The following is an 11689-nucleotide window of genomic DNA, read 5'->3' as shown; positions in this document are numbered from 1 at the left end:
GCTCCTTCCCGGGTTTCTTTGTTTGATATGGAAATTGATGCACATGATGCAAACAAAGTTCTTGTGTCTAAACTTGTTGCTCCTGTTCAAAAACCTCGGGGAAAATGGTCTAGTGTTGTTAATGGTTCAAAGCAGTTAGGCATGAGTCTTTTTCATAGCTTGAATCAATCAAAAGATGATCCTATTGTGGTTGAAATGGAGGAAATGCAATCTGAACTGAACTTTTGGGAACATACTTTTATGGGTAACGTCTGGGTGCAAAACCTTCGTTGAAAACTATGCAGAACTTTGCCAAGAAACAATGGAGTCATGTCTCTATGCCCACTGTTCAATATTTCAAAAAGTGTTGGTTTAGTTTTCGCTTTCCTACTGCAGAAGCAATGCAAACTGTTCTAAGGGATGGTCGTTTGACTTTGGGTCAAAATTCTTTGATCTTTAAACAATGGCCTCCTACTTTCTCCCAGGAAATAGAAAAGGTCTCTTGTGTTCCTATCTGGGTCCTCTTCCCGGATCTTGATCCTTTCCTATGGACAGAGGATACTCTCAGTAAGATGGCTAGTTTGATTGGTAAACCCCTCTTTGCTGACTATCCCGCCACCATGAAAACCAGGCTATCCTTTGCCGGAGTTCTGGTGGAGGTCGATATTGCCTCTGAGTTATCTAAAACTGTTACTATTAAGACTCCCTTTATTGATCATTCTGTGCAAAGGATTCATTATGAATGGCTTCCATATCACTGTAAGGGATGTGGGAAGTTGGGTCATGTTGTTCAGAATTGCAAATGACAGAAGGATGCTGCTGCTAAGGCTCCTATTGTTCCTAATGCTAGGACTGCTCCTAAAAAACGACAAATGAAGGCTTTCAGGCCTGTTATTTCTTCTTCTACAAAAGGTTCTAGTCTTGTTCCTGGTAGGATGGACTCACAATGCAAAGGGAGAGGTGGTATCTCAGATGGGGGGAAAGGGTCTCCTTCTGGCCAGCATACTAACGTAAGTCCTAGTAACTCACATATTAACTTGGCTTCCTATGCTGAACAGTTGGTCACTGCTATTCCTATATCTGTAAGGCATTGTGGACCCCTTGTGCTAGGTCTAATCCCACAGGCTCAAGGCAAGTTCCCTCCTTTGCAGCAGAGTTCCTTGAGCCCTTTGGTTAGTTCAGGAAGCCATGAGCGAGGTGGTACCTCAGGTCCTATAGGAAACTTGACTGCTTTTTCTCTGAGTAGAACTGGCTTAGGATGCTCTAAGCTAGGCCATATCTCTATTCACAGGACTAGTAGTCAGTTTCCCAAGGGTTCTGTAATGCACTCTAGACCCCATGGATTAGGGCAGCACAAATCTTCTTTCCAGCTCCATCAGTCCATTACTCATACTGCGCTAACTAATAGATATGAAGTCTTATCTGGTGTTCTGCTGGAGACTTCCCAGGATTCTGTGGAAATAGAGGAAGGTCCTATTCCCCCTGACAAGTATTAATGAAGATTGCTACTTGGAATATTAGAGGGCTCAATGATACCCTCAAGCAAGATGAGGTTAAAACCTTTCTTAGAACTAATAAAATTGATCTTATGGGTATTCTTGAAACTAGGGTTAAAGAACAAAAATCTAAAAAGATTCTCAGACAACAGTTTAACAATTATGCTGTTCTTACAAATTACAACTCCCATTACAATGGGAGAATATGGTGTCTCTGGAACCCTGCAACTGTTTTAGTGGATCAGATTAAGGTGGATGCTCAGTTTATTTACTGTAGAGTTAAGCACCTTGCTACAGGTAACATTCTTTGGGTTTCCTTAGTCTATGGTTTTAACTATGTTGTTCAAAGGAAAGTTCTTTGGTCTCATATGATTGCTGCTTCTCTTGGAAACAAGAATCATCTTCTCTTGGGAGATTTCAATGTGGTTAGGGACATTAGTGAGAGAGTCAGTCCTCATCCTCCTGACTCTGATGGCATCCTGGAATTTAATAGGACTATCATGGAAGTTGGTTTCGTTGATGTCAATGGCACTGGTTGTCATTTCACTTGGACAAACTATCAAGAGAGTGGCACCAGGGTTTGGTCCAAGCTTGATAGAGCTCTTGCAAATCCTGACTGGCTTCAGCAATATCCTAACACTGCAGCACATTTCCCTCCTGCAGGATGTTCTGATCACTCTGCAGTCCTTGTTACTGTGTTTCAGAGTCCTCATATTCATAAGCAGTTTAGTTTCCTTAATTGCTGGACATCCTCCCCCCCTTTATGAAGGTATCATTGACAAAAGATGGTATGAACCTCACTATGGTAACCCCATCCATGTTATTTTCAGTAACCTCAAAGCCATTAAAAAGGATCTCACTGTACTCCAAAAAAATATTTTCTCCTCTATTAGCAATAGGGTTAAGGAGGTGAGAACTCAATTATCTTGCTGCTAGGAAGCCCTACAATACGATCCTTTGTCTAATGATCTTTTGGCTGCTGAGAAGACTTGGTTGGAGAAATTTAATGTGCTTAAAAGAGCTGAGCTTAGTATCCTCAGGCAAAGAGCTAAGGAACATTCAATAAAATATGATGACTGTTGTTCTGAATTCTTCTTTGCAAAAATAGCTGAGAGAAGATCTCAGCAAATTATTGGTTCCATTAATGACATTAAGGGGACAACTCATTCTGGTCTGGAGAATGTAGCTGAGGCTTTTGTTGATTACTATAAGGGCTTATTGGGTGCTGCTACTGATGTTGAACCTTTGGACACCTCTTTCTTAGGCAGAGGGGCCACTGTACAGCAAGAGGATTGGGGCATGCTGGAGGCCCTTGTCAGCAGACAAGAGATAAAAAATGCTTTGTTCAGCATTGGATCTACAAAAAGCCCTGGCCCTGATGAGTTTTCTTCAGGGTTTTTTAAACATTCCTGGCCTAAAATTGAAGATGATTTTTGTGATGCTATAACCACTTTTTTTAAAACTGGTAAATTAGTCAAGCAAGCTAACACAACTCTTATCTCCCTAATACCTAAGAAAAAGGTGCCAACTTCTGTCCAAGATTTTAGGCCCATCTCATGTTGCTCCACAATCTACAAGGTCATAAGCAAAGTGTTGGCTAATAGGCTGCAGCCTCTCCTTCCTTCTCTCATTGGTGGAGAGCAGGCTGCTTTTGTCACTGGCAGAAATATCTTTGAAAATGCTATGCTCTCACAAGCTTTAGTTAAAGGCTACACCAGGAAATATCTTACTCCTCGCTGCTTAATTAAGGCGGACATTCGCAAAGCTTTTGATACTTTACAGTGGAAGTTCATTGAGAATATGTTGACCTCTTTCAAGTTTCCTGCTGCTTTCATTAAACTAATCATGGCTTGTCTCACTGGCTCCTGGTTCTCCATTAAGGTTAATGGTTCTAGTCATGGTTTTTTCAAAGGACAAAGTGGTATTCGGCAAGGTGATCCTTTGTCTCCTTACATTTTTGTGCTAAGTATGGAGGTTTTATCTAGGTATCTAAGGACTCTCAACTCTAAACCTCTAGTTTCCCTGCATCCTAAATGTGCACAGTTGAAATTAAGCCATCTCATTTTTGCTGACGATCTCATGATATTCACCAGAGGAGATCTCCCTTCTGTTAGAGCTATTTTTGACACTCTTGATCAATTTGGGAGGTATTCTGGACTTAGAGCTAATGTGGATAAGACTTCTATTTTTTTTGGAGGTGTTAGAAATCAGATAAAGGCTACTATCCTTGAAAACACTGGTTTTAAGGAGGAAGCTTTCCCATTTCGATATCTAGGGATCCCACTTAATGCCTTAAGACTATGTTTTGATAACTTTGGAATGCTTATGAACAAGATCCAACAAGCCATTCACCACTGGACTACAAAGTTCTTGAGTTATGCTGGAAAGTTACAACTAATTCAATCTGTCCTCTTTGGCATTCAGAATTATTAGTGTTCTAGCATCATTTTACCAAAGGGGGTTGTCAAGCAAATTAACTCAATGATTAAAAATTTCTTTTGGCAAATCCATGCTGGTGAACGAAGACTAACCTTTAAAAGTTGGAAAGCAATCTGTACTCCTTGGCTTAAGGGTGGCTTTGGGGTGAAGGAACTTCTTTCCTGGAATAGAGCAATGCTGCTTAGATGGCTTTGGGTGTTAGATAATAATTGTTCTAGCCTGTGGAAGAGTTGGATTCATAAGTATTGTCTGCAAGGCACTGATATTTGGCAGGTTCAGTTGCAGGGACGGTTCCCTGACTGTTTCAAAGGTATTCTTAAGGTTCGTGATGAATATATAGCTCTTGCAGGGGATAGACAAAGAGCAAAAATGCTGTTATAGGACTGTGTGCACAAAGGGAAGTTTGATTATACAAAGGCTTATGATATTTTCAGAACAAAACTACCTATACTGCCCTGGACTAAGGCTCTTAGAAACACTGTTGTTGTCCCTTCCCATAGAGTCACAACTACTTTGGCTTATGCTAATCAACTTCCTACTGTTGATAATATTATATGTAAAGGCCTGATTTTGCCCAATAGGTGAAGTTTATGCAAAGCAGCGGCTGAATATACCTCTCATCTTTTCTTTCAATGCCATTATACTCGAGCAATCTGGAAAAGTATGCTTTATTGGATGGGAATCAGAAGACCTGGTATGAATCTCAAGAAAGAGTTGGGTTGGATCAGAAGTAGAAAGCACAGGAAACATGGGAATTCGAGCTGGTTTATTTGTGCTTTGGCTGCAGCTATCCATCTGATATGGCAGGAACGGAACTTCAGAATTTTTAGTGGACAGGAAAGGAATGCTACTATTATCCTCAACCAAATTAAGTACCTTGTGGGTGTTAGGCTTTTGGCTACTAGTAATGTTGTAGTTTATAATGCTCTTGTAGATGGCTTAACTACTTAGTTTTCTTTTTCTCATGGCTTTTCCAAAGCCAAGTAGAGGATAGTTTTTGTAAGACTACTCCTTTTTTTTGTTCCCTTAATGGATAAATAAAATGGGAGGTAAATTTCTTGCAAAAAAATGGGAGTGTGATTCTTTGTGCGATATCACGATCCTGCCTGCCGCTGCCACTGCCGCTCCTTTCTCCGTCACCACTGTCGCCATCTCACGCCGGCCATCGATTCGTCGGCGTTTCTGGTGTTGGCGGCTGTTTAGGGTTGCAGTCTTGGGTTTAGGGCATCGTGTTTATTGCCGTTTTTGAGTTAGGGCTTCATTTTTCTGGGTTACTCTTCCGCCGTTGGCTGCCAACAATCACCCCACGTCGACCTTTAAACCTCACGTCGTCGGTCAGGGGCAGTTGTTGTGGGTTGTTCATACGGTGGTTCTGGGGGTTGTGAAGGAATTGCGTGTGGTGAATCGTCTTTCAGGGATAATTGTCGTCGGCTTTGCGACCTTTGTCGACCTTGCGCTATCACCAGTTGGCCATCAAACCTCAAGTCGCCGGTCATTTTGGTGGTGGCTGACGGCACTGCTTTCCTTCCACCGGTGAGTGCTCAGTTTCTTCTCGTGTTTTTTTCCTGTTTTTATTCAAGCTGTTTGTTGCTTTGCTGTGGTGGTCCGGTGCTTCTACCTGTGACCGGCCACTGCCGCCTCTGCCACTGCCTTGTGTGGGTGGGTTCAGGTTGTAGTGGGTGTTGCAGTTTGCGTGGTGTGGAGTTTCGGGTTGTGTGGGTGTTGGGTCGTTTGTCAACAGCTACGGTGTGGTTTGTTGGTGGTGGTCCACGGTTGTTCAACGTCGTTATGTGCGAGGAAGGGTGTTGGGTTTTGTTGTCCTTTCATGCCTGAGCTAGTACGGTACCATTGTCCTTTTTCGGGTATTCATGCGTGTCGAGATGGTTTCGGTAAGGGCCTGACTAAGGCGGCTTGGCAGAAACATTAACAGGACCGACATTGTCATGATGGTGTGTTGGACCTTACGCGTCAGACTCTTACTAACTGTTTGACTGTTTATTCAAATGCCGAGAGTTATTTGAGACGGATGGGGCTCTGGTTGTGTGGGGTGTGTTTTAAAACCCGTACTATTAGAGCTAGATGTCGGCATAGTCGGGGTGATATTGTGATGCATCCAGAGTGTGTTGATGGCCTCTACACCTTCCATATTCATGGTATTCCGAGACCTTTGGCTCCTTCTACTTCGGTTTCTTCTGATGATAGAGTAGAGCTCGTTCAGTGGTCTATATCTTCGCTGGATCGTTTATTGTCTTTAGGCCTTCGCACCGTGAAATCCATTCCTCATAAGTGCCGTCTTGGGTTTGCTCGGGCTTTGAAAGGGGCCTTGGATGAGGTGTTTGATTCCCCTAGTGATCTCTCCCGCTGGGTTCGTTTGCTTGTTCTACCACTTTGTTTGCTTAGGACTTTCGCTCCTCGGAGTAATCATGAGTGTCGGACTGCTATTCGGCATCAGCATCAGGAGGAGAGTATTGCTAGGGCTATCCTTGCTTGGGGGGCACCTGGGGGGGGGAGGTTTGCAGTTGTTGCAGGAGTGTTTTGATGAGGGTCCTTCTGAAGCAAAAGGAGCCACGCCTAAACCATGCTTCCACTCGATTTTGATCCTTCACGCAAAACGAGGTCCAAACTCCAAAATCCGTCTAAGAAGGCATGGTAATTTTTATCATGTCTCAATTATTTAATGAATTTGGAGACTTTTTGGCTAGGGACTTTCATTTAAATAAGGATCTGAACTAAGATAAAGTCACGAGACAAAACTGAGTAACAAGTTTATCGGTTTTCAACAATCGACCTTAGTTCGCTTCCAAATGGTCCTATTCTTTCTAGTTAAATAAATCAAGACAATCCTAGGCTAAATAAGGGTTGGTTGGTCGTCCAAGAGAGTCCAAGAGGGCTGTTTTATAATTTTCAAATGAAGATCAAATGTCGCTTTCAAGGAAGGTCCAAATGTCGCTTTCACTCTTATATTTGTGTAAGGCTTGTGTAAGGGCTTTTGTTCGACTCTATAATGGCTACTCCAAGGCTCTTTTTCTGCTGGTATGAGGACCATTTGAAGCTTCCAAGGAGTCCAAATAATCATTGTCCTTATTAGTTTACTTTTCTTGTTTTTAGCATTTGTTTTTCAACTTGTGTAAGGCCTTGGGCCACTTTTGTACCGGTTTTCCTAGGTGCTTTTGAGCCGTTAGATGCTAGGATTAGATGGATGGTTAGGATTGTTTAGCTTGGCCTATAAAAGCAAGGCATTCCTTAGTGTAAAAATCAGATTCAGTGAATTAAAGAATGAGTAAGAAACCAAGAGTTTTCTTCATCAAAACCTATTCTTTGCTGAGTGCTTGAATAGTCCTCTTTGCTTAGTGCTTGAGGTTTGGGTAATTTCTTTGCTTAGTGCTTGAAATTTCCCTTAGGCTTAATCTAGTGGCTTAGTGCTTGGATTAAGTCATATCCCAATCACACTTGTTACTCTATTCGATTGTAGAGTTCAGGATTCCGTGGTGCCAAACAGTTCTGTCGACTGTTCGATTGCAGTCTTCAGAGTTCCTGTTCGGTTTTTAGTCATTTTTATCACGTTTAGACAGTTCAAATCACTGTCCAAATCGAGTCATATTTAGTCATATTCCGAGTCTTGAGAGTTTTAATTCAAATTGGTTATCAAAGCAAAGGTTTAACACAATTCCATTGTTGTGTTAGTCTTGGGTTGGATAATCCTTTTTGTGAGTTCATTATATCCTAACCACATCATAAACCACAAAATAGTCATGAGTAAAATGAGTGAAGAGAGATTGAGTGGTCTTGAACAAAAGTTTAATCGGCTAACAACAAATGTCGATTTGATTTTGCAATCCATGACTACATTGATGGCAAACGTCCTTACATTACCAAGAGGAGGAGAAAGACCACCACCACAACCACCACCGGGCAGAGGTAGATGCCGTGGGTTCATAGGGAGAAGAAGAGAACACAAGGTTGCTCAAGGTGTCAATGAAGGTGAGCCCAACTCGGATTCGGAGGATTCTATGGCCAAAGCCTTCCAACAAGAGCACACCAAGGATTTAAAGGTAATAATTCCTGATTTTTATGGTAGTTCAAACCCCGATGATTGGTTAGATTGGTTTGAGACCATGGGAAGAATCTTTGAGTTTAAAGATTATTCGGATAGCAAATCTTTCAAAGTTGCAATCTTGAAACTCAAAGGCCATGCTTTTCTTTGTTATGAGAACTTAAAATTTCAAAGGAGAAGAGATGGTAAGGAACCTATTTAATCTTGGTCTAAGTTGAAGCAGAAGCTTATGAGAAAGTTTGTGCCTAGAAACTACACCCGAAACATGTCTACCACCACAAAATGGTCGTCCAAAATAGTCCCTCATAAACCCCGACCCAAAACCGAAATGAATGAGCCTATCACCACAAAATTGTCCCCCAAAATAGTTCCCCACAAGGTTCAAACCGTGACCAAGGTTGTTAAACCAAACCCTCTAAACGAAACCACAACTCTTGACAAGGGTAAGGCAAACGAAACCTCACAAAAAAAGGTCACCACCCTAAAAAAATGTTGTTAATGTCAAGGCTTTGGTCACTTTGTTAAAGAATGCCCAACAAAGAAAGCCCTTAACACATTTGAGTTAGTGCATTGGGGTGATGATGAGATCCTTGTGTGTAATAAGGATATGGAAGAAATGGGTCATGAGGAAATGGGTGATGATTTGGCGGAAACGTGTGGGTCTTGACTTGGTTACTTGGAAAGCATCTACTAATCACATTGAGGTGCTAAATCAAGAGGTGAGTGGTATGGAGAATGTCCATGTTTTCCCTACCAAAGATAAGTCCAAAGAGCAAGAGGAACCATTCCCTACCAAAGTTCAAAGATTCATCAAACTCTATGAAGATGTTTCACCAAGTACCACCATGGAGTTGATGACCGAGGTCCCTAAACCTCATTTGGGCAGCCGTGATATATGCAACTCCGATGGCAAGGTAGGAGAAGGCCCACTTAAACAAAGCAAGCTCAAGTGGAAAGATTCCAAGGGTCGAGTTAAAAGGAAGCCGTTCACCAATGATCAAACCGAGGGAACTTTCAATGGTTTGCAATGTGATTATCCTACTTTCTCTATTCCAAATTTCACTAATTCGTTTGAGATTGAAAGTGAAGCTATTAGCATTCACAAGGTGGCTGTCCTAATGCAAGAAATCATGCTAAATGTTTGCTCTAGCAAAGGATGCCGTGTTGGTAAAGAGCAAGTCAAGGAGAGGTTCTCAATCCATGATCAAACCGAGAAGGACAATGGGACTTGGGAGGAAAAGTCCAAGACTCCTATGCAAACCAAAGTATTTGATTCCGGAGACCCCGTGTGGATACATTTCAGCAAAGGAAGGGTTGTCAAGCAAAGAAAAGAATGGTCCATCGCAAGTGGAAGAGGTCCTTTCAAGCTCACCGAAATTGTTTTCATGTTAGAGTTCTCTGCAAGAATTAAACAGCCCTGTCGACCGTTTAATTCTCCCATGTCCGTCCAAAGTTTCAGTCCTTATTTCACAAACAGACAGACCATTGCGCTGTTCAGTTTCGAGTCCTTGTCCGAAAACCCGAGTCCTAGTTCAATTGGGTTGGTTCTTTTGGGCATCCGTGTCATATTTAATGTTGAGGACTTAAGTCAATACTATGAGAAGGTCAAGGATGGTGATGTCGAGGACTTGAGGACAAGTCCTTTTCAAGAGGGAGAGTTTGAAGCAAAAGGAGCCACGCCTAAACCATGCTTCCACCCGATTTTGATCCTTCACGCAAAACGAGGTCCAAACTCAAAAATCCGTCTAAGAAGGCACGGTAATTTTTATCATGTCTCAATTATTTAATGAATTTGGAGACTTTTTGGCTAGGGACTTTCATTTAAATAAGGATCCGAACTAAGATAAAGTCACGAGACAAAACCGAGTAACAAGTTTATCGGTTTTCAACAATCGAACTTAGTTCGCTTCCAAATGGTCCTATTCTTTCTAGTTAAATAAATCAAGACAATCCTAGGCTAAATAAGGGTTGGTTGGTCATCCAAGAGGGCTGTTTTATAATTTTCAAATGAAGATCAAATGTCGCTTTCAAGGAAGGTCCAAATGTCGCTTTCACTCTTACATTTGTGTAAGGCTTGTGTAAGGGCTTTTGTTTGACTCTATGATGGCTACTCCAAGGCTCTTTTTCGGCTGGTATAAGGACCATTTGAAGCTTCCAAGGAGTCCAAATAATCATTGTCTTTATTAGTTTACTTTTCTTGTTTTTAGCATTTGTTTTTCAACTTGTGTAAGAACTTTGTGTAAGGCTTTGGGCCACTTTTGTACCGGTTTTCCTAGGTGCTTTTGAGCCGTTAGATGCTAGGATTAGATGGATGGTTAGGATTGCTTAGCTTGGCCTATAAAAGCAAGGCATTCCTTAGTGTAAAAATCAGATTGAGTGAATTAAAGAATGAGTAAGAAACCAAGAGTTTTCTTCATCAAAACCTATTCTTTGCTGAGTGCTTGAATAGTCCTCTTTGCTTAGTGCTTGAGGTTTGGGTAATTTCTTTGCTTAGTGCTTGAAATTTCCCTTAGGCTTAATCGAGTGGCTTAGTGCTTGGATTAAGTCATATCCCAATCACGCTTGTTACTCTATTCGATTGTAGAGTTCAGGATTCCGTGGTGCCAAACAGTTCTGTCGACTGTTCGATTGTAGTCTTCAGAGTTCCTGTTCGGTTTTTAGTCATTTTTGTCACGTTTAAACAGTTCAAATCAATGTCCAAATCGAGTCATATTTAGTCATATTCCGAGTCTTGAGAGTTTTACTTCACCTTCTTCATTTACTGTGGATGAGGATCTGGATTTGAGTGAGCTTAACCTCCGCCAATGTCGGCGGAAGATTTGTGATGGCCATTATACTGCTGCTGTCCGGGTGCTTTCTTCATCTGGGGTTGCCCCCTACTCCGATGCCACTCTTGTGGCCCTGCGTGAGAAGCATCATGTCGCCCCGCCTCCTTCATTGCCTCCTTTGTCTAGGGATCATCATCCTCTGGTTTCCTCTTCGGCTGTGGTCCTGGATATGATTCGGAGCTTCCCACGTGGTACTTCCTGTGGGAGGGATAGTTTTCGTGCCCAACACCTTATGGACAGTTTGAGTGGCGCTGCTGTGGCTATCTCTGATGATTTGATCACTTATATTACTAGGGTGGTTAATATTTTTCTTGAGGGCCGGTGTCCTCTTCCTCTGGGTGAGTACATTACCAGCGCCCCTCTCACGCCACTCGTTAAACCGGGTGGTGGGGTTCGTCCTATTGCTGTTGGTATGGTCTGGAGATGGCTTGTCTCTAAGGTTGGTGCTTCTATGGTTGGTCCGTCTTTATCTTCTTATTTTGATGGGATTCAGTTCGGGGTGGGTGTGTCCGGTGGAGGAGAGGCTATCTTGCATGCCTTGAACCGGCTCATTGAGGCTCGGGGGGCTCAGGTGGGGCTTTCTATGTTGCTGGTTGATTTCCAAAATGCGTTCAACCTTGTTGATCATTCGACCATTCTTCAGGAGGTCCGCCGTCGTTGCCCGGCTCTCTCCCGTTGGGTGGAGTTTTGTTATTCCAACCTTGCCCGTCTTTTTTATGGGGAGCACTGCCTGTGGTCTTGTCAGGGTGTTCAACAGGGTGATCCGTTGGGCCCTTTGCTTTTCGCTTTGGTTTTGCATCCTTTAGTTTGCAAGATCCGGGACACTTTTGACCTCACTTTGCAGGCGTGGTACTTAGATGATGGCACCATTGTGGGTGATACTTTGGAGGTGG

The 11689-nt window shown here is 42.5% G+C and overlaps 1 protein-coding gene across 1 annotated transcript; it reads left to right on the top strand.

The window, feature by feature from the left end:
• Window positions 1–278: 278 nt before the first annotated feature.
• Window positions 279–785, top strand: LOC141640780 (uncharacterized). The gene has a single exon (XM_074449461.1). The coding sequence runs from the start codon at window positions 279–281 to the stop codon at window positions 783–785; it is 507 nt and encodes a 168-aa protein (XP_074305562.1).
• The last annotated feature ends 10904 nt before the right edge of the window (window positions 786–11689 follow it).

This window comes from Silene latifolia, chromosome 2 (genome assembly GCF_048544455.1).
Source record: "Silene latifolia isolate original U9 population chromosome 2, ASM4854445v1, whole genome shotgun sequence".
In the NCBI taxonomy this organism is placed as follows: domain Eukaryota; kingdom Viridiplantae; phylum Streptophyta; class Magnoliopsida; order Caryophyllales; family Caryophyllaceae; genus Silene; species Silene latifolia.
This window is presented reverse-complemented; position numbering and strand designations above follow the sequence as displayed.

Excerpts from the sequence above, each read along its gene's own strand:
- LOC141640780 (XM_074449461.1), top strand. The coding sequence starts at position 279 with ATGCAGAACTTTGCCAAGAAACAATGGAGTCATGTCTCTATGCCCACT.